General features: G+C 36.2%; 1 protein-coding gene across 1 annotated transcript in view; it reads left to right on the top strand.

Annotated features, from left to right (window-relative positions):
• Window positions 1-25,355, top strand: part of MEI4 (meiotic double-stranded break formation protein 4) — a 222,041-nt gene that overhangs the window by 6,577 nt on the left and 190,109 nt on the right. Inside the window, exon 2 of the mRNA XM_012471784.3 lies at window positions 21,076-21,321. Coding sequence (XP_012327207.2) covers window positions 21,090-21,321 — 232 coding nt within the window. The 5' untranslated portion in view covers window positions 21,076-21,089. The remainder of the gene's footprint in view (window positions 1-21,075; window positions 21,322-25,355) is intronic.

The following is a 25,355-nucleotide window of genomic DNA, read 5'->3' as shown; positions in this document are numbered from 1 at the left end:
AGTCCTTCTTTACTGTGTGGTGTCAACAATCCCCCAGCTCCTTCCTTCCCTGCATAATCCTCTTAAAGCACCACTTGGATTTTTTTTTCATTTATTCACTCTGAAGGCTGCATTGTTTTCCAGCTGTCTACTTAAAGAAGTCAAGACTCCTCTGACTGACTTTCAAGACCCCAACTTCCCTATGCTATTTTCTTTTATTCCCTAAAATGCTGTATTCTGTAGTCAAGGAGCTCATGCATTCTCCCATGAATACCTATGCCATTATATGCTGCCTGCTCTGTTTACCCCATTTGACGTGCTCTTTTGCCCTGCTTTTGCCTCTCTGAGTTCCCATCTTTCAGACATTCCAGGTAAACTTCAGAAGTTCTTCCTCCTCCCATTCGCACTAACCCACACTAGTTTATTTCCTTGAGTCCTTCATAAATGTATAGTTAGGTCCATGTGGAGACACAGGCTTTGGAGGCAGTGGGCCTGGGATTGAATCATGGCTATATATTAGTCCCAAGTGGATCAAACACTGCAATGAGTATTTACAATGTGATTGATAGAGTTCATAAGGATCACATGTCAATGAACTAATTTTGTCTCCTCGTCAACTTTATAAGTTAGGTGCTATTTTGATATCCATTTTACAGATGAGCAAACTGAGGCATAGGGAGATTGTGTAATCTCTGTCTGAGGTCACATGACTGGTAAGGGGCAAAGCTAGGCAGTCAAGTTCTCCTGCTTTTCTAGTTCCTATGCTATTCTTGCCTCTTCATAATATATTTGAAATGATTTTTCATGGTGATTTTAGAATTGATTGATATGCAGTATTACTTCCTCTTGTCTTACTGGAGAAGTCCAGAAAAAAATAACACAACTCCTTTATCTCTAAGTACTTTTGGTGTTAATGTTTCTACATGCCTGTGTGTGTGTGTGCGTGCACACGGGCACGCGTGTGTTGATGTGGTGGTAGGCTGAGATGGTGGTCGTCAGGGCAGGCACAAGATGACCACATGGTAGTTCAGGGAAGTGCATTCCTATCAACGTTACATTTATTTCCTACTCCCAAGCCCAGAAATTGTATTATGGAAATATTATGTACAAAAAGATGAATAATATGTACAGAAAGATGAATATATAACAGTTTTATCACCTGTTAACTGCATAGCCTTGAGAAAGCCACCTTCTCCGAACTTTAATTTCCTGAGCTCTAAACAGTGATACTAAATTCCACATTACATAATTCTAAATGAGGTAATAAAATAATTAAACAAGCAAATGATTATAAAGTTAATTCAGAGTATCCAATTTTCAGAGGTATCCAACAGACATTTATTACATTTCCCTTTGAGTCTCACCATGCTTTCTACTTCAGCCAGGCTCATGACTTTTCTCATCTCTCTGTTGATGCCTTTTCCATTGTCCATATGATCTCATGTCCATATCAATAAATTGCCCTAATTTATCCTGTCTTCTCCTAAGTACCAACTACTTCATGAAACTTTCTGTGACTCCTTACCTGGAATTAATCACTCCTTCTGTGAACTATTTCACTCACACCCCTTTATATTTGGCATTCATATATAATATGTCTTAGTCTTTCCCACTGAGCTATGTGCCAGAAATAACACAAAGAAGGCATAGTACTTGGCTCTGATGGCTCACTCACTCTCAGGGGAGAAAGACCCCCAAGTGTAGATACTACCTTGTGATAAAAAGCATCCCAGAGTGCTGTGAAAATGCAGACAGAGAACAGTTAATTTCAGAAAGAGGCAGTTGAACTGGACCATGAAGGGTGAGTGGAGAATCTGTAGGCAGGAAAATGGGGGAAGGATGTATTCCTCAGAAACTATCAATGACAAAAAGATTCATAATCATGAGAGCAAGTGGTTTGTTAGGGAGACAGCAAGAATCCTGTGTAGCCAAACTGTCTACAGGAAGTGGAGAAAAGTGAAGCTGGAAGAGTAGCAGTGTTTTTGGTCTTCAGCAGAATCAGTTGCATGACTATATAGATCTATCTGTAAAAGCAATGTTGAATAAAAAAAAGGTTTATAATTTGTTTCTCCACTGTGACAGTCTGAATCACTACTGAGACCTGGCAGTTCAACAATCTAGTAGCATCTTGGGTGGAATTAAGAAAAAGATTGAAGTTGTAACTGATTATGTCCATCACCAAATTGAAGGTTTAATATTGAGTGTTACTGGAAAGGGAGTTTGACCAATCAGGGACTCAATAGAGGGGTTGCCAGAATGAAAAGGAAACTCAATATTGTGATGTTATGAGAAATGAGGAATTTTGCAGAGGGACAGCATGATTGTTTGCTTTAGATTCTTGGAGGGTGATTTGGGAAAGTGAACATTATGCTGTTTTGCTTTCTAGGGTGGACTTGAGATTAATAAGCAGAAGTTATAGAGTGTCTGGAAGGAATTTCTAAGAGCTGATTGTTAGGTATTAAATTTTCAGTACTGTTCATGTCCATGGAGGCTGGGTTGGATTCTTGACCCTGTCCTTGGGCAACAGACTGGATCATTTCTTCTAGTGGAAAGCTCCTTAGTATCCATGATACACAGTATATTCAATATAGTTTTGATGTTAAGTTAATTTTATTGTATTTGGAATGTATTGAAATAGATTATCTGTGTCTATGCTAATTTAGTGTGTTCACTTGGCAGTCAATGAAGAAAGATTAAAAGTTTTGGAGTCAAACTATTTCTTTGTCTTTTACTGCCTGAGCCTCTATTGATAAAGCAGAGATGATAACAGGTACATTACAGGATTATGAGGAGGATTAAATAAGATGATGGATATAAATCCTTACATATACTATTATATTGCAAAAAAGCTGTTGTTTTGAAAGTAATCTTTTTCTTTTCTGTAATCTATCATACCATGACTTTCTAAAAGCAGTGAGCATCCCACAGCAGAAATAAAGCATAGTGATATTTTCTGTGTTTTTTTCTGAAGTGCAGGCTTTCTTTGATCATTCAGGTCTGTTCCTGAATGTCTTCTTTATGAATAATAAATGTTACTTTTTCCAGAGTGACTAAAGAGTGATGGCAAATTAATCTAAAATTGTGAACTCACTTTCCATCATCTAGAAGCAACTCCAGACTTCAGCATACAGATGCAATTTTCTATATTTATTTATCCTTCATTTTCTGTTAATACAGACATACATGCATAACATATTTGCCCCCATTAAGAAATGTCTACAATCATTTTATTTATTAAGATTTAATTAAAAATATTCATTGGCTTTCCAGTTTAGCACCCTTATTTTCAAAGAGGAAACGTGTGTGCGTCTGTGCATACATACATATGTACACTTGAGTTCTTGCACACATACTCATACATCAAAAACACAGACGCAGATTGTTAAATACTCTTTCTCATGCTGAAAGACTGGATTTTTAATAGTTGCTTCGATTAAAAAAATTATGATTTTTCTTTCATACATTTTAAATTAGTGCCTAAAATATTTAAAAGATGCACTTTTCTGCACCATCTTTTACAGAACAATGCTGATGATAAAGAGAGATGCAATATGCAATGATTAGGTTAAGAAGCTGACTGTTTAAGGGTTTATCATTACTGTTATTGTTAGCGCCCTCTTGTAGTCGTCTATGCTGTAAGACTTCAGTTTTGGATACTGAACTAGTCTTACTGCTGAGTAAAAGAGTAAAAGCAGAGAGAGGGAAACACATTTTCACATATTATTATATATTACATGTACGTTTTATACACATGCTCCTAAATGTACATATCTGTATCATAATAGCTAAACTTTGCAGATTCTTACTATGTAACAGGCACTGTTTTAAATCCTTTAAATGGATTATCTCATTTAATCCTCACAACAACTCTATGATGTAGCTTTTGTTATTATCCTTATTTCAGATAAGGAAACTGGGGCTTAGAAAGGTAAAGTCTGTAAGTGGTGGAGCCTGCATTTTAACCAGCTGTCTGACTTCACAGCTGGAACTTTTAACTACCGCACAACTCTGCCCAGGGGCTTGTGTAGTCACAGAATCAGAATTGGAAAAGATATTGATCAATCCATATAGTCTTCATATCAGTGGATGTTAAGTTTTTTCTCATCTCAGACAGATGGCCATGCATCCTAAGCTTGAGTAACTTGGTAATTGGCATTTCATACCTTCACAAGACAGAGCATTTCATTGTTGGATAGCTCCCGGCACTAGATAACTTATTCACCTATTTATGGGACATTTGTCTCCCTTTAATTTGCACATGTTGGTTCAAGTTCTGCTTTCTGGAGAAATATTGAACAGCTCTCTTCCCTCTTCTCCCTGGGAACCTTTCAAATGTATTTCTGTAAGCCTTTTTTCAGCAGCTCTATGTGGTTTGTAGACTCATCACTATTACCGTCACCTTTTCTGACAGTATAGTTCGTTGGTTATTTATGAGAAGATTTAATATGTAGAACTGAACACAGCTAGGAGGCATGCAGTAAGGCAGAAATATTTCTGCACTGAGCCATAACACCTAGGTTAAGATCTCAGCACTGACGCCTGCTGTGTGACATTGGGCAAGTGGCAATATGGCCAAGTCTCAGATCTTCATCTGTAGTAGGGACATAACGGTAACCCTAATACACAGGATTATCATGTGATCAAATAAGATGATACTGGGGAAAGTGCTGTATGTATCATAGCCCCTGACTCAGGCCTTTCAACATCCCTCTGCTTGGCCTGCCTTTTCGTGCTTTTCCACATCCGCGTCGCTTGTTCCTTTGTTTCCCTTTGCATCTTTGCTTAAAATGTCAACTAACTAAAGCCTTTTCTGATGCTATATTTAAAAGTGCAAACAATCTCTTACCTTTTCTCTTCATCTTACCTGAATTCTTAGCCATGCTTATCTCTTTCTATCACTGCTATGTGCTCAGGATGTAGCAGGCGATTTATAAATAAAACATACTACAATCAGATTTAGGTTGCTGATGTGGTCTGGTCATCAAAAAGGACAACAACATGGTTCTTTTTTTTAGCAGTAGAAAGGCACAGTTGGCAAATTTGTGTGTTTTTTTTTTTTTTTTTTTTGAGATGGAGTCTTGATCTGTCACCCTGACTGGAGTACAGTGGCACAATTTTGGTTCACTGCAACCTCCATTTCCTGGGTTCAAGTGATTCTTGTGTCTCAGCATCACAAGGAGCTGGGACTACAGGTGTGTACCACTGTGCCTGGCTAATTTTTTATTGACTTTAGTAGAGATGGGGTTTCACCATGTTGGCTCAGCTGGTCTTGAACTCCTGACCTCAGGTAATCTGCCCTCCTCAGCCTCCCAAAGTGTTGAGATTATAGGCATGAGCCATGGCACCCAGCCTATTTTTTTTGATATTTCAATTCCATATATTTATTAGTCTGTTAATTTCCTTGTTCTGCAAGGTTGTTTTCTGACAAAATGGTTATCTGAGCTGGACTCCCAAGAGTGGAATATTGTGATTATAAAATTCTAAAATGTTAGTTAAAATGAAAAAAAAAAGTTTACTACTGGTTTCATTTTCTGATGTCTCAAGGTCACAGTTTGATGGATAAATGCATGCAAATTTTTTATTTTAAAGTAGCAACAAATCATTGCATTGTCTATTTATTAACTCATTGTAGCCCATCATTATCTTGATATCTGGTTTCTGATTGACAGTGTTATCTGTAAGGGCTTTGTCTCAAAGTGGTGACAGCCCAAGCTAGTTGACTGTTCCCATGTTAATATGGTTTTTGGAGCTAGTAGATGAAGAGGAATCAACAGGAATGGTGTGGGATGCAGAAATTCAGATGTGTTTAGGATCTACAAATAGGAGATTAGGTAGGCCTAGAGGAATGCTAGAGTCTCAGCTTGGCTCTCAGCCTGAACAAAGTCTAGGAAACATGCTACCTGCCTAGATAGAGTTCTCAGGAAAACTTCATTCGTCTGCCTAAAGGGGGTTGTGAAGTTAAGATTACTGGAGGTGTAAAGAGTGCTCAACTTCCAGACTGATTCCTGTCTTTTGTGGTTTAGTGACATGCATATAGAGCTAGCTGTCTGCCTAGTCTTAATGCAAGAAAACAACTGAAGTCAGCAGAACATCTGATTGTAACAGGTGATCTGTCTACTGACAGGTGAAGAGGAAATAATTTTCTCACAGCAAAAAATGTGTCTTGGGCTATAGGAAAAGAAATAAAAAGATACATTTTCCTTGCCGAAGAGAGTTGACTTTAGACCTATGAATTATTGACACATGCTTTTTGGTGTTCAATGTTTGCACATCTACCCAGATCAAATAATGCTGTTAGCAGTTAGTTCTATGTCAGACTTTCCTGAATTTAAATCTGCAGAATTATGTTTGGGCAGAGTAACTGAAAAATTCCACAGTTGCTTATTTAAAATTATTTTTAATTTGCTTTAAAATGTATTTTAATCACCAGGGGGCTTTCAGAAAAATGCTACAAATCTATCATTGCTAAATACCAAAGCATTGCAGATATAGTTTGTATGGTAGAATAATGGCCAGATTAATGCATTGTACATTAACATTCTGGTTTTGTTTTTTTTTTTTTTTTGAGACAGAGTCTCACTCTGTTGCCCAGGCTGGAGTACAGTGGCTTGATCTCAGTTCACTGCAAGCTCAGGCTCCCTGGTTCAAGTGATTCTCCTGCCTCAGCCTCCCGAATAGCTGAGATTACAGGTGTGCACCACCACACCTGACTAATTTTTGTATTTTTAGTAGAGATGGAGTTTCGCCATATTGGCCAGGCTGGTCTTGAACTCCTGATCTCATGATCCACCTGCCTTGGCCTCCCAAAGTGGGATTACAGGTGTGAGACACTGCACCCAGCCTATATTCTGTTTTAAATGAGAAGGGAGATATATGTTTTGGAAGAATCTGTATTTGTAATGAATTTATAAAAGTATCTATGATTTTACAAACATATTGGAGTTAAACAAATTATTTTAGCAGGGAGTCAGGGATACAAGGTGAGTGAAAACTTCAATTAATAACAACAATCATGATAGATGCTTTTGTTAAGTGAACAATTACCATTGCCAGGGGAGTGAACATTTGGGCACAGAATTGACTAATTGTTTTTCTAGTTATGCAGGATCTGCTCTTTGGATTCAAGATTACTGATTGGGTGTCAAGGAAGACATTGATCAATATAATGATTAAATTAATAAAAGGAAGGAGACCTCAAAATGAAGCATTAAGTAGTTTCCAAGACTCATTTCTTCCCTCCAAATAAATAGCATAATAGTATGGGTGTAATAGTAGTAGTAGTACTAGTACTAGTAATGATAATAACTAATAATTCTTAAGTGCTTACTATGTGCCATGTACTATCATAAATACTTTTCAAGAAGGATTTACTTTCATATTTGAAACAGTTTAAAACAATTGTTACTAATATATTTTTTGCTTTATGGATGAAATGAGATGCAGAGATTGCTCTGAGTCGTTCAGCTGGCAAAGCATAGAGCTAGATTCAACCTGCAGGCCCTCTCTTCTGAAGGCTAGGGCTTAGTCTTTCTGTGCCCCAATTCAACTGAGAACATACTGACTTATTCAGACCCTGTTGGGGGTGTTGGTGGAGGAGTGAAGGAGGGGAAGATGACATAGCCCCTGATCCTCAAGGAACTTAATAGAGAAGAAAAACGGCAAAAGCAGATGGTGATTGGTTTAGGTGATAAGTACTCCAACAAGAGTTAAGAGAAGGGACAATCATTATGGGATGAAATGGTTAGGGAAGAAGACTTCCTGGAAGAGGTGTACTTTGGCTTATGCTTTCCTTACCTGCTGAGTAAACTTCTTTTTTTTTTTTTTTTTTTTGAGATGGAGTTTCGCTCTTGTTACCCAGGCTGGAGTGCAATGGTGCAATCTCGGCTCACTGCAACCTCCGCCTCCTGAGTTCAAGCAATTCTCCTGCCTTAGCCTCCTGAGTAGCTGGGACTACAGGCATGCACCACCATGCCCAGCTAATTTTTGTATTTTTTGGTAGAGACGGGGTTTCACCTTGTTGACCAAGATGGTCTCGATCTCTTGACCTCGTAATCAACCCACCTCGGCCTCCCAAAGTGCTGGGATTATAGGCGTGAGCCACCGCGCCTGGCCCGTGTTGTAGTTTTTTAAGGATAGTCTTCTAGTATTTAGCTGGTTTGGGTTGTAGTAGTACTCAGTGAAGTAGTGGGGTTAGTAACATGGATCCTGTGAATTGATGGGTTTTTACTGGAGAAGAGCAACTTCTGTGGTATGAAAGTAGATTGAATCTCTTACTCTCTTATTTCAGAGGATACTTGGCCTTCTAGTATTTAGCTGGTTTGGGTTGTCGTGGTTCTCAGTGGGTTAGTGGGGGGAGTAGCATGGATCCTATGAATTGATGGATCTTTAGTGGAGAAGAGCAACTTCTGTGGTATGAAAGTAGATTGAATCTGTTATTCTCTTATTTCAGAGGATACTTGGCCACAGAACCTGGAAACTAGAGGACCAGTCCTGAGCGATGGCTAACCTGCAACAAGAGCTGTATTACCTTTGTGTGTTTCTTACCTGGAGCAAGTTAAGGAACTGAGTTTAACAGGCCAAAAATGCAAAGGGCATCATGTGCTAGAAAATGTATAGAATGGAAGGGCTCCATATTTGTGAAACAGTCCCTCTCTCTTAGTAGGCTATTTAAGCTAGTGAAAGTAGAGCTCTATTTTGTTTTTTAGTATGAAAATCCATGTAGACTATAATAAAGGAAGTATTAGATTTACTTGTAAAATGGAGCCCTGAGAGAAGCTGTGATACACCGTCAATTGCTGTCTGAAATTTGTCGTGTTCTCCTTGATGAAATTTAAATGAGTAAGACTGATGATAAGTAGGATTCTTTATCAGAATTAAAAATGAGCCCTAAAAGAATATTTCTGAGGGTCTTTACTTTCTTGAGTTTGTATCTTCAGTATATTCAGAAGGCTTTACATAGTAGTAGTTAGAAAAAAATCCAATTCCTAATTTGTCATTTAGAAAATCACTCCTTTGTATAGGGCCATTTACCTTTTTCAGGGGACTCTGTACTTCAGCATCTCCCTGCTTTAATCACCTCTTTCCCTTGAAGCTCAGGCCCTGGCTCAGCTGGTCCTCAAAAGTCTGGCCTCTCCCCTGGGATTGGCACAACCTCTCTCAGTTGTCTTTTCTGGTTATTATTTCTTTGCTTTCTGTATTCATCGTGTGTTCTTTCTTATTTTATGACACAGGATTTTTTTTCACTTCCAGGGTATATATAGCCTTATAAAGAATCCAAATTTGTGAAGTTTATGAATTTGAATTATGTAGTTCATCAGACTATTTTTTATGTACTCTATGAGCAATGTGTTCATCTTAGTGAGAAGGATTATGTCAATTTCTGTGTGTGAAATACCAGTGTAACCAAGTAATACCTGTAGTTCTTTTAAAATATTTTTTGACAATCTGTTTTAATAGTATGTATTTGTCCCCTTCCCTTTTATGGATTTACATAGTGGAATGTGATTGCTGGTTGTGCCATGTAGAAATATCTGAATCACTGTTCTTTCTCTTAACTTATAAAATATGTGTGTTGCATGCTCCTGTGTGAAATTCTACCAGAATCCAGAGAAGATGATTCCTGTGACAAAACAAAGAAGCAATTTGAAATCAAAAGGCAATGTGTGGGATGGAACTTTTAAAAAATAGTGTTAAGAGACTATAGACAATTAAAATCTATGCTTAGTTAACTCTTTTTCAACAAGAGGAAAATGATGGATAGTTGATTTGTTTTGATGGGAACAGAAAGGAGAAAAGAAGCCAGTATCCTTTTATCTTTGCAAGCCTCCTGTCACGCACAGACTCTCTGCTGTAAATGCTTCTACCGGAGCCCTTAATAATTAAAGTAGAAAAATTCAAAATCTTGAGTAAATACTGATTCTTTTATGTAAAATTTTATATGATATAACTCTACTGAACACTTTACAGTACAGTATGTACTGAAACTGTAACAATAATTAGGAAATTTGTCAGATGGATCTAATCCAAAAATTACATGTTAGACCTTGTTCAAACTTTACTGAAACTGTGAAACTAATTATCTCAAAAATCTTGTAATTTATTACTGTTCTAGCATTGCCAGCTCTGCTGTACCCCACACTGGCATTTGGTAAGTGCGTATTTCACCGTCATAGTACATGAGGACTTCCTTCTGCACCCATACATCGCCTTAGTAGTTCATCTCAGTGATTTGAGGAATGTTTAGCCCATGTCCTTCAGTTTCTTGCTTTCCTGGCAAGTATTTAGTGTAGGTCACACATTAGATAAAATCTGGTTTTCTCCCTTATAGCTTACCCTCTTACCTAAAACTGTATGTGAAACAGATTTTACCTTTCCTGTATTTTCTTTACTCGATAATTTTGGTGAACATTGAAGGTTATATGGTAGAAGGGCATAGTTTGGAGAGAGTAGACTCAGTGGAAATTGTCAAGAAAGGATGCCTTATTGAGTGAAGAGAGACAGATGTGACATTTTGGTTAACTAATTAGGTTCCTTTCCTAACCTATTCACACTCCAACATTATTCTCCTGGTATATAATTGACAAAGGTTCAATGAGAGCCAGGGTTAAGAGTTGACCAAGTAGCCCTGTGATTGTAAGACCTATATTGATGTATTCATTCATTCGTTTACTCACTAGTATTTAGTAGTGTGCCTGCTGTGAGCCAGTGTTCATGGCATTGGGGATCTAAGGGATAGTAGCTTGCTGCTTGGTCATACTGGAAAGTTTCCCACTACATTTCTAAAATCCGTGTGTCCTCTGAATTAGTGGAAAGAACAGAAAAGGCATTCAGAGGAAGGGACATGCTTCATTTGTGGGCTGTGGAAATGCCTGAAATCAGTGGGCTTAGTGGAATTTGGGAAAGCTGATCAGGAAGGTAGATTAGACTTCTCTAGGGGGCAGAAGTCTCATTCCATTGACCATGTTTCCTCAATTCTGAAAGCCCTTTAAAATTTCAGTTAATGTTATGTTTAATGTGCAGTTCTCTTCTTTCATTCTCATTCCCCTTGTCTATACCCAAGCTGTTGTTGAATTGTTGGTGTATTTCACAGTTGAAGATGTCTCAAAATTAAGGAGGTGAGCGCTATAGGCTAAGCTTCTCATCACAATAAAAACGTGATTGGTGTAGAGCTCAGAGACTTCATACAAAATGCTTTTTCACTTTTCATTTTTTAATCAGCTAAAATCTTTTATTTATTTTTCCAGTTTTATTTAGGTATCAACAAATAAAAATTATATAAATTTACAGTATACAATGTCAAATTGTATAAAATGATTAAGTCAAGAAATGGTTAAGTCAAGCTAATTAACATATCAATAACTTCATATACTTATTTTCTTTGTGTGTGGTGAGTACACTTAAGATCTATTCTTTTAGGAATTTTCAAGTATACAAAACATTTTTAACTGTGTCACATGTTGTACCATGGATCTCCAGAAATTATTCATCTTGTCTAAGTGAAACTTTGTGCCCTTTAACATCTTCCCTTTTCCTCTCTGCCCCCAACTCTTGGAAACCATCATTTTATCTCTGTCTCTGTAAGTTTGACTTTTTTAGATTTCACATATAGTGAAATCATGCAGAATCTGTCTCTGAACGCCTGGCTCATTTCACTCAGTGTAATGTTTTCCAGGTTCATTAATGCTGAAAATGACAGAATTTCTATTTAAAGACCGAATAGCATTTCATTATTACATATACCACATTTTCTTTATCTCTTTATCTATTCATGGACACAGGTTGATTTCACATCTTTTCTATTGTGAATAATGCTGTGGTAAACGTGGGAGTGGAAATATCTTTTTGACGTACTAATTTAATTTCCTTTGGATATATACATAGAATTGAGATTCCTGGATCATATGGTCTTGTATTTTGAATTCTTTGAGAAATTTCCATACTATTTTCCATAGAGGTTATACTATTTATATTTTCACCAACAATGTACAAAGGATTCCTTTTCTCCACATCCTCACCAATAATTGTTATCTTTTGTCTTTGTGATAAAGCCATTTTAACTTGGGTAAGATGATATCTCATTGTGATTTTAATTTGCATTTCCCTAATGATTACCAATGTTGAGATTTTTACAAAGTACACTTGTTGGTTACTTATATGTCTTCTTTTGAGAATTTTTTATTCATGTATTTTGCACATTTTTCGTTGTTTTTTGCTATTGATTTAAAAACTTTCATTTTATATTTTGTAAAATTTTTGTGGGTACATAGTATGTGTATATATTTATAGGATACATGGGATAATTTGATACAGGAATGCAATGTGAAATAACCACATTATGGAGATTGCAGTTTCTGTCCACTCAAATATTTATCCTTTGAGTTACAAACAATTATTATTGACTGTAGTCACCCTATTGTGCTATTGAATAGTAGGTCTCAGTCATTCTGTGTATTTTTTTGTACCCATTTCCTATCCCCATCTTCCCCCAGGTCCCCCCACTACCTTTCCCAGCTTCTGGCAAGCATTCTTATATACTCTTTGTCCAAGAGTTCAATTATTTTGATTTTTAGATCCCACAAATAAGTGAGAACATGCAGTGTTTGTCTTTCTGTCCCTGGCTCATTTCACTTAATATAATGATCTCTGGCTCCATCCATGTTGTTGCAAATGACTATATCTCATGGTTTTTTATGGCTGAATGTACTACTCCATTGTATATATGTACCTCATTTTCTTTATCCATTTATCTTGTTGATATACAATTAGGTTGCTTCCAAATCTTAGTTATTATAAATAGTGCTACAACACACATAGAGTGCAAGTATCTCTTTAATGTACTGATTTTCTTTCTTTGGAGTATACACCCAAAGTGAGATTCCTAGAGTTTTTGAGGAACCTCCAAATGGTTCTCAATAGTGGTTGTACTAATTTACATTCCCACCAACAGTGTACTAGGGTTCCCTTTTCTCCACATCCTCACTAGCAGTTGTTATTGCCTGTCTTTTGGATATAAGCCATTTTAACTGGGATGAGATGATATCTAATTGTAGTTTTGATTTGCATTTCTCTGATTATCAGTGATGCTGTGAACACTCTCATTATGTCTGTTTGCCATTTCTATGTCTTCTTTTGAGAAATGTCTATTCAAATCTTTTGCCCATTTCTTTATCGTATTCTTAGAGTTTTTTCCTATAGAGTTGAGTTCCTTATATATTCTGGCCATTAATTCCTTGTCAGGGGAATAGTTTGCAAATATTTATTCCCATTCCTTGGGTTGTCCCTTCACTTTGTTGGTTGTGATTTTGCTGTGCAGAAGCTTTTTAACTTGGGTATGATACCAGTTGTTCATGTTTGCTTTGGTTGCCTGTACATATGAGGACTTGCTATTGAGGTTTTGGAGTTCTTTATATATTTTGGATATTAACCTCTTATAAGACATGTGATTTGCAACTGTTTTCTCCTATTTTGCAGATTGTTTCTTCAGTCTGTTGATTGTTTCCTTTGCTGTACAGAAGCATTTAAGTTCGATGCAATCTCATTTGTTTATTTTTACTTTTGTTGCCTATCCTTCTGTCATATTCAAAGTCAAGACCCATGTTATGCAGCTTTTCCTCTATGTTTTCTTCTAGTAACTTTATAGTTTCATGTTATGTTTAAGTCTTTATTGCATTTTAAGTTGATTTTTGTATATGGTGTGAGAAAGGGTCCAGTTTCAGTCTTCTGCATATTCTGTAATTTACACTTAGAAAAATATAGAATACAGTCAATTTCTGTAGGATCAATACTAAGATAGTTTTCTGTCTTGTATGTCTTATAATGTTTATTGTGACAGTTTGGAAATGATAATGATATGGTTTTGATATTTGTCCCCTCCAAATCTCATGTTAGAAAGTGATCTTCAAGATTAGAGGTGGGGCCTAATGGGAGGTGTTTGGGTTATGGGGATGGCTTTCTCAGGAATGCCTTAGGGCCTCCCTGCAGTAACCATTTCACTTAAGATCTGGTTGTGAAAAAGAGTCTGGGACCTCCCTTTCTTTCTTGCCCTTTCTCACCATGTGACACACTAGCTCCTGTGCCTTCTACCATGAGTAAAAACCTCCTGAGGCATCACTGGAAGCAGAAGCTGGCACCATGCCTCTCTATAATAATGCAGAACCATGAGCCAAATAAACCTGTATTCTTTATAAATTATTCAGCCTCAGGTATTTCTTTATTGCAATGCAAAATGGACTAGTGCATATAGAAAAGTATAAGTAAGAAAATAATATCATTCAGACTTCCTCAACTTGTTGTCAAGGGTTATTTTTATTTTATCTTCTCTTCTCTCCCCTCTTTTTATCTTTCTCTTTTTCTTTTATTCCTTCCCTCTTTTTTCTCTTTCCCATTTTATCTCAAAATCTCTCACTGTATTAATGTCTATATAGCTATAGATCTGTTTAAATTTATAGTTTTACTGCATTTACCGTTTTATGTTTTACTGTGCATTTAATGTCATGTGGGAAATATTTTTCCATAATTTCAAATATTTTCAAAAACATTTTTAGTTGAATTATATGATATATCACAATTTGATCTCTATTATTAGATGTTCACACTGGTGACTGGTTTTTTTATATTGGTGATGATGTATCTATAAATCATGTATGAGCATAAAGTTTTGTATGCAGCTCTGATCATTTATTGAAGACAAAAATCTTAGAACTTGTATTGCTGGGACAAAGGGGAATACATATTTTGAAGGTGTTTGATACATATTAGGAAAATGTCCTCTTGAATGACTATGTAATTTAAAATTCCCACCAGTTTTGAATAGGAATGGTCTGTGGCTCTTTTTTTTTTTTTTTTTTTTTTTCAGATATATATATATTTTTGTTTTACTTTAAGTTCTGGGGTACATGTGCAGATCTTGCAGGATTGTTACATAGGTATACACATGCAATAGTGGTTTGCTGCCTGCATTCCCCCCGTTACCTACATTAGGTATTTCTCCTAATGTTATCCCTCCCCAAACTCCTGCCCCTGTTATCCCTCCCGTAGTCCCCCAAACCCCCAACAGACCCCAGTGTGAGATGTTCCCCTCCCTGTGTCCATGGGTTCTCATTGTTCCACACCCACTTATGAATAAGAACATGTGGTGTTTGGTTTTCTGTTCTTGTGTCAGTTTGCTGAGAATGATGCTTTCCAGATTCATCCACGTCTCTGCAAAGGACATGAACTCATCCTTTTTTATGCCTGCATAGTATTCCATGGTATACATGTACCACATTTTCTTTATCCAGTCTATCATTGCTGGGCACTTGGGTTGGTTCCAAGTCTTTGCTATTGTAAACAGTGCCACAATGAACATACATGTGCATGTGTTTTTATAATAAATCAATTTATAGTCCTTTGAGTATATACCCAGTAATGGGATTGTTTGATCAAATGGTATTTCTATTTAGATTCTTAAGGAATCACCGCGCTGTCTTCCACAGTGGTTGAACTAATTTACACTCCTACCAACAGTGTAAAAGCGTTCCTATTTCTCCACATCTTTTCCAGCATCTGTTGTCTTCAGATTTTTTAATGATCACCATTCTAACTGACGTGAGATGGTATCTCCGTATGGTTTTGATTTGCATTTCTCTAATGACCAGTGGTGATGAGCATTTTTTCATATGTTTGTTGGCCACATAAATGTCTTCTTTTGAAAACTGTCTGTTCATATCTTTTGTCCACTTTTTGATGGGGCTGCTTGTTATTTTCTTGTGTATTTGTTTTAGTTCTTTGTAGATTCTGGATATTAGCCCTTTGTCAGATGGGTAGCTTGCAAAAATTTTTGCCCATTCTGTTGGTTGCCTGTTCACTTTAGTGGTTTTTTCTTTTGCTGTACAGAAGCTCTGGAGTTTAGTTAGATCCCATTTGTCTATTTTGGCTTTTGTTCTCTTTGCTTTTGGTGTTTTAGTCATAAAGTCCTTGCCTATGCCTTTGTCCTGAATGGTATTGCCTAGGTTTTCTTCTAAGGTTTTTATGGTGTTAGGTCTTATGTTTAAGTTTTAATCCATCTGGAGTTAATTTTTGTATAAGGTGTGAGGAAAGGGTGTGGTTTCAGCTTTCTGCATGTGGCTAGCCAGTTTTCTCAACACCATTTATTAAATAGGGAATCCTCTCCCTATTGCTTGTTTTTGTCAGGTTTGTCAAAGATCAGATGATTGTAGATGTGCGGCATTACTTCTGAGGCCTCTGTTCTGTTCCATTGGTCTACATCACTGTTTTGGTACCAGTACCATGCTTTTTTGATTACTGTAGCCTTGTAGTATAGTTTGAAGTCAGGTAGCATGATGCCTCCATCTTTGTCCTTTTTGCTTAGGATTGTCTTGCCTATGTAGGTTCTTTTTTGGTTCCATATGAAGTTTGAGGTGGTTTTTTCCAGTTCTGTGAAGAAGGTCAATGATAGTTTGATGGGGATAGCATTGAATCTATAAATTGCTTTGGGCAGTATGGCCATTTTCACAATACTGATTCTTCCTAACCATGAGCATGGAATGTTTGTCCATCTGTTTGTGTCCTCTCTTATTTCCTTGAGGAGTGGTTTTTAGTTCTTGAAGAGGTCCTTTACATCCTTTGTTAGTTGTATTCCTAGGTATTTTATTCTCTTTGTAGTAATTGTGAATGGGAGTTCACTCATGATTTGGCTCTCTGTTTGTCTGTTCTTGGTGAATAGGAAAAAATCTTCAATAAAATACTGGGAAACTGAATGCAACAGCACATCAAAATGCTTATCCATCACAATCAAGTAAGCTTCATCCCGGGAATGCAAGACTCATTCAACATATGCAAATCTATAAATGTAATCCATTACATAAACAGAACCACAGACAAAAACCACATGATTATTGCAATAGATGCAGAGAAGACCTTTGACAAAATTCAACAGTCTTTATGCTAAAAACTCTTAATAAACTGCATATTGATGAAATATATCTCAAAATAATAAAAGCTGTTTATGACAAGCCCACAGCCAATATCATACTGAATGGGCAAAAACTGGAAGCATTCCCTTTGAAATCTAGCACAAGGATGCCCTCTCTCACCATTTCTATTCAACATAGTGTTGGAAGTTCTAGCCAGAGCAATCAGTCAAGAAAAAGAAATAAAGGGTATTCAATTAGGAAAAGAGGAAGTCAAATTGTCTCTATTTGCAGACAACATGATTGTATATTTAGAAGACCCCATAGTCTCAGCCCAAAATCTCCTTAAGATGATAAGCAACTTCAGCAAACTCTTAGGATACAAAATCAATGTGCAAAAATCTTTTTTTTTAAATAGATGTTTTGTCAGTGATCTTAGTAATGAAGTAACTTTAGAATTTGAAGTTATAATTCAAAGCACTTGTCAGTTCAGAAAATCAGCTAGCTGATAGCAAATTAAAGTTCAATAAGGAATAATTAGGGCAGGAGAAATAAATAAAAATGGTCAAAATAATATTTGTAATATCTGCTTCTGCATGCATTACCTGAAGGAAAATCCAGGGTCATAGGGAATATGAGGAAATTTTTTCACAGCACCGCTTTAATATAGTAAGAACTGCTCACAAATGCAAAAAAAGGAAAAAAAAAAAAAAGCAAGCCCTGATTCAATTGATGCTCTGTTCTAAAAAGACTATTAACACTTTAAACTGTTAAGAATTAAGAGAGAGTACATACCTTCTTGGGAGATATTAAACGTTCATTTTCATTATTTACTCCAATTACTTGAGCATAAATTGAATTTTAAAAGACTTTCTGAAAGTTACTACTGATTTTTCCTCTGTGAAACAGAGAATATATTTAGGAAGCTGGGTTGTTTCCTAATAGCAGCAACTAGTTGTGATTCTCTGGGTGCGAACTAGATGTTCAACAATTCAACTCAATTCTGACACTAACTACCTGGAGTTAGCATCAGACTTCACAGGTTTAAGGGCTCAGTTCCATCAGACTGCACTCAGTTTAAATACCAGTTGCAAGTATTGCACTCTGTCTGACTTAGCTGTAATGTCAGAGGTTCCCACAACCCTCCTAGTCAGGCTTGATAACTTGCTAGAATAGCTCACAGAACTGAGTAAGGCACATCAAATCATATTTCCAGTTTACTATAAAGGATACAGCACAGGAACAGCCAAATGGAAGAGATGCATAGGGCCATGTATGTGAGGATTCCATAGAGCTTCCACACCTCTTCTAGGTATGCCACCCTCCCAGCATCCTGATGTGGTCACCAACCTGGAACCTCTCTGAACCCCATTGGTTAGGGGGTTTTATGGAAATTTCATCAAAAAAGCATAATGCATTATTAATTCAGTCTCCTGTCCCTCTTATCTCCCTGGAGGTTAGGGGGTGAGACTGAAAGTTCCAAGCTTTTAATTATGGTTTGATCTTTCTGGCAACTAGTTCCTATCCTGAAGTTTTCTAGGGGCCTGCCACGAGCTACCTTAGGAAATTCTAAGGGATTTAGGAGGTTTGTGTTAGGAACTGGGGACAAAGGCCAAGTATATCTTCCTTTTTGTCTCACAGAAGTTCATTTTTCTTCCGTGAAACATTAGGGGAAACAGAATTATCTTTATTTTGCCAGTGATACTTTGAGGATAGGAATGCTGTTCTAAAATTAAGAAGGCATACATTTATAAAAACACACACACACACAAACATGAGGAAGCAGTTTTAAAAACCTGGTTTTGTTTGGTTTTATGTTGTAGTTCTGCGTGTGTTTTAAGTGTGATTTATATCCTATAAGCCTGTGCTAAACTTCTTTATTAGCAATTATTTCTTTTCATTTGTAATACAAATCTAATTAATGTTCAGACAAATAACCCTGACCTTGATATAGTTACAATCCAGAAGAATTTTATAATTTGGTCTTTCTTTCTGATGGCTGATATTCAGCCTGATTTTAACACTATTAACAAACCATATGCAGCAAATTAAAAATCAGAACATTTAATAAATCAGGTTGCTTAAATCAGTTAATTAAATATCTCTACAGGATGACAAGGAATTTGCTGTGTTTTTATTATCCAGAGAACTTTGTCCTCTTGTGCCAATAAACTGTTTTTTCTAGTTTTTTTTTTTCTTTTGGCCTGGAATCTCATTATTTATATCAAATGAGAGATTCTTTTCTAAATGAACCACCTTCGAATAAGTAACTTTTTAAAAAATCAGTATCATTTTATATATTAGCAGACTGACTTCTTGATGAGGGTCTCAAAAACCATATGTTTGTGCTGTGCACATAGGGTACTTTTCTGAGAGTAATGAGTGTCAGAGTCCACTGCTCCCATCGCTGACGACCGATGGAGGATGATCCAGGGAGTAAAATGGTTGTTGAAAAAGCTAAAATAAGTGGAGCTATAATTCTAATTAGTTTGTTCATCTTAACAGTACCTAGTCATTGGAGTAGTCAACAGCTGTGAAAATACAAGGCTGTGTACTTTGATTTTGCAAATTTAGTTTCTTTAAATTTTTAATTATAATGTGATGTATGTTCATTGCAAAAAATTAGAAAAATAACAAAGAAATGAAGATAAGAGGATAAAAACACCAATAATTCTATAGTTAGAGATTATTTTATTTACTTTTTTATATTACCCATTTTTCATGTAACTAGGGTCCTTCTGTACATTATAATTTCATGTCCTCATTTGTTGTACTTAACACTTTTACAGGCTAATAAAAAATTGCTGAAAATCTAGTTTTTAATGGCTAATATTCATTTGTATAGTCATACCATTATTAATTTAACTATTTGTCAGTCCATTTTCAATATTAACAATAATGCTGTGATGAACATATTTTACACAGATTTTTGTGTTCACTGCTAATTATAATTTAACAGCATTAAGCTATTTGTTAGATTGTACATTTTCAGTGCCAGATTACAGGATATCAGATAGTTACACACTGCTGTGGGTGGGAAAAGACCTGAGAAGATTTTATATGGTGGTATATGAGTTGTTCTTTAAAGGGTGTGCAGTCAGGGCTTGGGCAGCTATATAAGAAAGTCAGGTCATCACAGGAGTGGAAAATTTATAAGCAGAGATGTGTACAGGAGTACACTTGGGCTGTAGCTGTTTGGTTGAATGTGATCCAACCATAATGGAAAGATAGGCTAGGAAAATGAAAGGAAATAAAGTTTGAAATGTAAGGTGAAGAATTTGAAATCATGTTGATAGGATCGGTGGGGCAACTGAAAGTCCTGAATATTCTGGGTCATCTTACTTTTAGATCTTCATTAAACATTTTTATTTAGCATATTTTATGTATACAACTCTCATGATAATCTAATAAAGCCTGGCGGAGGCCACAAGGGGTTTAAACTTGAGTAGGGATGGTATTAAGCCAGTGTATGCTGTGGTCTGTCATGTGGTCTTCATAAGTACGTTTATATTTTAAGACTGTGACACATCGTTGGTTTGGAAAAGTATGCTCACAGTGACTATTAAAAATTCTTGGAAGTAAAGAATAAGAGTAGACTCCCAACTTAAATGATGCAAATATTTAAAAAGACTGTTCTCCATATAGATTGGAAAGGGCTGGCTAGAGGCAGAAGTAGAAAGTAAAAGGTTCATTACAGAATGCAGAATTTAACAGAATGGGTTGGAGGAAAGGAAGGACTTAAATTTATACATAGATGATTGAATTTAATGGTTCTTGTCATTCATTGGACTCTTTTCAAAATATAAAAGCCTTAAAATATAAAATATATTTCAAAATATAATGCCCAAGATTTGCTGAATCAGAATTTTGAGGGAATATATTTTAAAAGCTCCCTTAGAGATTCTGATGTATGTCTCTGGTTAGAAACAACTAAATGAATTAATGTGTGTTTTTTCCACCCCAAGAAGTTGTCAAATTGTCTAAACCTACTACTGAATCTTAATATATTTAATATGCATGTGTGTGTGCATTTTTCTTCTGCATAATTTTCTCATACTGTTTTTAATCCCTGAATTTTTTTCTGTTACTTGGTGTCAAGTTTTATTATAAACTTATTAGTGTTACTCTGCAAAATCAATTTTAAGCAAATGAAATGCACTGCACAAGTTAAAAAGAATTCTATAACTTTTTTCTTATTAAATGATAGGGACAAAAGCCAGGATGGATGTTCAAAAATGGTATTTGAGAACTTCAAAGCTAGCTCTGGCCTTGGCAATTATTCGCTCAAAACCAGCAGACAAAAGCAGCAGAGAATACACAGAGCACCTTGCTATGTTGCTGTCTGAGGAGTCGTCGAAATGGAGATCAAAAGTTGAAGTCTTGGAAGCTGAAGTTTTGCAATTACGTCAAAAACTTGTTATGAGCAGGATTTGTTCAGGATTTTTTAAGAGTGGTGAGTATATAAGATTGCCTTTTGGTAGAATGTCAAACTGTTTTATTTCAGCTGCACAGTTATTTAGAAATGTATCTCCAAAACATGAAAATTTTTAGTTTCCATGAAAGCTCAACATCTTCTTCTAGCCTTATACCTTTTTTTTTTTTTTTTAACTTCTGGTCATTCATTAAAATTGTATTGTCACTTTCGAATGAATGGGGCTACATTTGACTTTGGAATGAAGTTAGAGAATGGAAATAGTATAGATGTGAAGGCGATAAGGTCTTTTAAAATATCATTGTTCAACTTTATTATTTTACGATACATTTTATTTTGCTTTTATATTCAGTAGTTAATCTAGCAGTTCAGTGTGAAATGCCAGCTATGGGTCAGGGATGTGTGGGTGGAAAGGACCCCAAAACACATAAAAAGAGGTGCTGTCCTTGCTACTATCTTCCAGTCTAGCGGAGATAACAGACGAATGAATAATTAACCTAGTTGTGATACATACTGTAATAGAGAGACTGACAAAATACAGAGGAAGAAATTATTCCTTCTGCCTAGTTTCTGGGAAGTCTTTTTACTTCTGGGTCTCAAAGTTCTGTCCATTTGTCAGTGAAATGGTTACAGAGCATCTAGTAAGATGCAGGAGCATGAGCAAAGTCACAGGAGTAGAGAAATACATAGTATATTCAGAATATTGCCATCATTCCGTTTCAGAATGACCAAAACACTTGTCAGGTGGAGACGTCATGGGGGAGAAAGATAGAGAAGGAGTTTGGAACTGAATTCAGAAGGGCCTTGAATGTCAACCTAAGGAATATTTTACTGTATTACTTATCAGTAAGTTGACCATACAATTTATGGTTTTTACTAGGACCCTTGTGAGGGTGAAAGGAAGTGTCTATTAATAATTACACTGGGAACACAAGGGCAAATCTGGGTTTACTTGAGCAAACTAGAATATGTGGTCACCCCATTAATCAGGAGCCACTGGGCTTTTTTGAAGCAGAAGATTGACATTCATGATTGGGAAACATAATTCTGGCAAGTTAGAACAAAAAACATAAATCACACAGTGTTACTCCTTTGCATAAAACTCTTTCCTGACTTCTAATTAGGGTTCACATTAGATTCAGACTTCTGATAGCCGCCCAAAATGCTGTGGGTGATTTCACCTCTACTCACCTCTCCCACCTCATCTCGCACACTCTCACCATTATCAGCTAGGCTCTAATCAACATGGCCTTCCTTCCAGCCCTTGAAATCTCTTTGTTGCCATGGACCTCTCTTAGGTGGTTCTTCTCTTTGACTCTTTGGGACTGGTCTCTTTCTTAGATCTTATTCTAAGTGACACCTTCTCAGTGAGGTATTTCCTGACCTCTCTAGTGAACCCCCACTGGTTATTCCCTACAGAAGCACCTCCTGTGTAGTATTTACTTATTTGTTTATTTACTTGGTTGCAGGTTTATCTCCTGAACTAGAGTTTAAGTTTATGGAGGAGAGACCTTTCATTTTCTTAGGTCTCTTTACTTATTGCCCAGCTCAAAGCCTAACACATAGAAGGTACTCAGCAAATGTTCATCCACTGAAAAAGGAGCATAGAAGACTTTTTGGCTATAGTGGTGATTCGAGGCAAGGAGACCAGTTTTTAAAGTTTTGACCAAAGCCCACATGAGGAATAATGAGTTGAACTAGATTTGCGATAGTGAGAACAAAAAGGGCAGACATGTATGAATGCGTTCAGAGTAGACACTTCTGTAGACATTTATGAATGGTTTCAGAGAGTGGTTAAGGGGGATAGAAGTATTTAGGATAATATCTAAATACCTAAATAGGGTTTCCCTCCTAGCCTGCTAAATAGATTGTGCTACTTTGAATTCAGATGGTGAACACAGAAATAAGCTTATAGGATAAAAGGTTGATACCAAGTTTGACTGAGTGTAGACTAATTCCTGGAATATGGATTATCTAGAAGGAAGATGGAAATATGGTCAGAGATGATGAGCAGGCTGGAACTACAGACGCAGACTTAGGATTTGTTAGATTTAAGGAATAGTGAAGTGATAGCTGTAGATGAGACTCATACTGAACAGAGCCATGAGTGTGGGTGGGAAGCCTGCAGATTCCAATATTCCAGGGGTAGCAGAGGAAGATGAGGCATTATCACATTCATAGTGTGCAGGTGTAGGGCGCACATACATGCTCTGGGTAATAGGAGACTTTAGTTTTGGGAATTATCATGAAAATCCAGTAGAGTCCTTTTGGTAATGGGCTCTTTGAGTGTATCCAGTGAATGAATGGCAAACATAGTCAGTTTTTCTTCATTTATTTCCTTTGGAGTTATACAATTAATATAATGTCTCAAATGTTAAAATTTCCAGGAATCTTAAACCATGACTATCATAAACATCCATGATATCACAACTCTTATTTACTATCCAAGAGTCTGTTCATAATGCTGATATAATGTGCATGTTATGTTTTTGTAACATGAGTGTGCCTAATAGGAGGAACCTAGGTGATAGCTTGCTTTTATGCTGAACACTTTCAGTTATAGTGCCTGTGGGAAAAATTTCAATAATCATATAGTTAAAGTCAATTTTATTCATGGCAGGAGTTGCAGGTACAGTGTTTCTGTGCAGATGATTGGAAGTAATCTGTTTCTCTGTTACCTTAAATTTTGAAAATGAATACATGAATAGATTTAGATAAATGGAGTAATTATTAAAGGGGAGAGAAAAAAATATACAAAAGGGGAGCACACAGTGACAGGAAAATAAATGAAGAATGTGGCAGCTATGTAAGGATGACATGAAATAGTGGCATGCCTTGCTCTAAGAAAACTCCATACCTGTAAGTCAAAACTATATCACAGGTATATTTAAATTATTACATTTTTTTTTTTGCTAGAATTTTTAGTTGCTTCATATGTGCAACTGTTGTTGAGTGTTTAGAGATAGCAGGTACTCAATAAATGTTGAATTAAATGATTCTTGACAGATTGTGTGGCTGGGGAACTCAGTTTACAGCATTGACTATTCATTGAAGCCACCAAGCAACCCAAAATTAAGTAAAGCAAAGTGAAAATGGCAAAATAAACAAACAAAAAGTTTGATATGCTTTTTATACAGCATTTCAGGAACTCATTATTTCGGTATTCTTTTTTTTCTACAGCTTCTTAATGAGTATACCTCTTTATTATATTTACTAGGGGACTAGAATATATAGACAAGGGATGAATAGAGCTTGATTATTGACTTATGCCACATTTTCATTTTACTTAAATGTTCTTTAATAATTTATGGAATGAAAGAATGAAAAACGAAAGGAAGGAAGGAAGAAAGGAAGGAAGGAAGAAAAAGCATTCTACATGTTCAGTGACACATTTCTCAAAATCTTTTTGGTGATGTGTGGCAGGCACAGTTAATCATCATCCTGGTCTATGGGAGAAAAAAATCACAGTGAAAAGCTATGCTCTTTTTCTTTGTGAAAGATTACATACATTTTATTTTATAGAATCTCTTTTTAAATTTATTTTTGTCAATTTTTTAATTGATTTCATTGACACTACAACAGCCTCCTTTTAAAGAGGGACTCTTAATGTTAGCAGGGATTTAGCCTAGGTCTGAAAAGGTAGATGAGAAAGATTCACAGCACAGAGACTAGCTAGGAAGATGTTAGTGGCTATTTCTAAACTGGACTAGGGATTGAAGGGTTTATAATGACAAGAGCAGGCCTTTGTTAATGGGAAAAATAGCATAGAACTTCCGTGGGCAGATTTAGGATTAAAATTTGAGAGTGCATGTGGGTGGGGCAGGAGGAATCTGGACAGTTGCTATTATACTACATGGTCATGTGATATTCAAAGGAGAGAAGTGGATGGATAAAGTGTCAGGTTTGTGCCTTTTTGCCTACAACTTTAAGTAGTTAATGCATTCATAAATCATAGATAGGCTACTGGATGAACAATTGGCTAGAGTGAAAAGAAAGTAAGAAAAAATCAAACTAAGTTAATTCATTGATGTACGTGTTTATTTAGTAAATGTTCA

This window comes from Aotus nancymaae, unplaced genomic scaffold (genome assembly GCF_030222135.1).
Source record: "Aotus nancymaae isolate 86718 unplaced genomic scaffold, 86718_ANA_hifiasm-v0.15.2.pri h1tg000040l, whole genome shotgun sequence".
In the NCBI taxonomy this organism is placed as follows: Eukaryota; Metazoa; Chordata; class Mammalia; order Primates; family Aotidae; genus Aotus; species Aotus nancymaae.
This window is presented reverse-complemented; position numbering and strand designations above follow the sequence as displayed.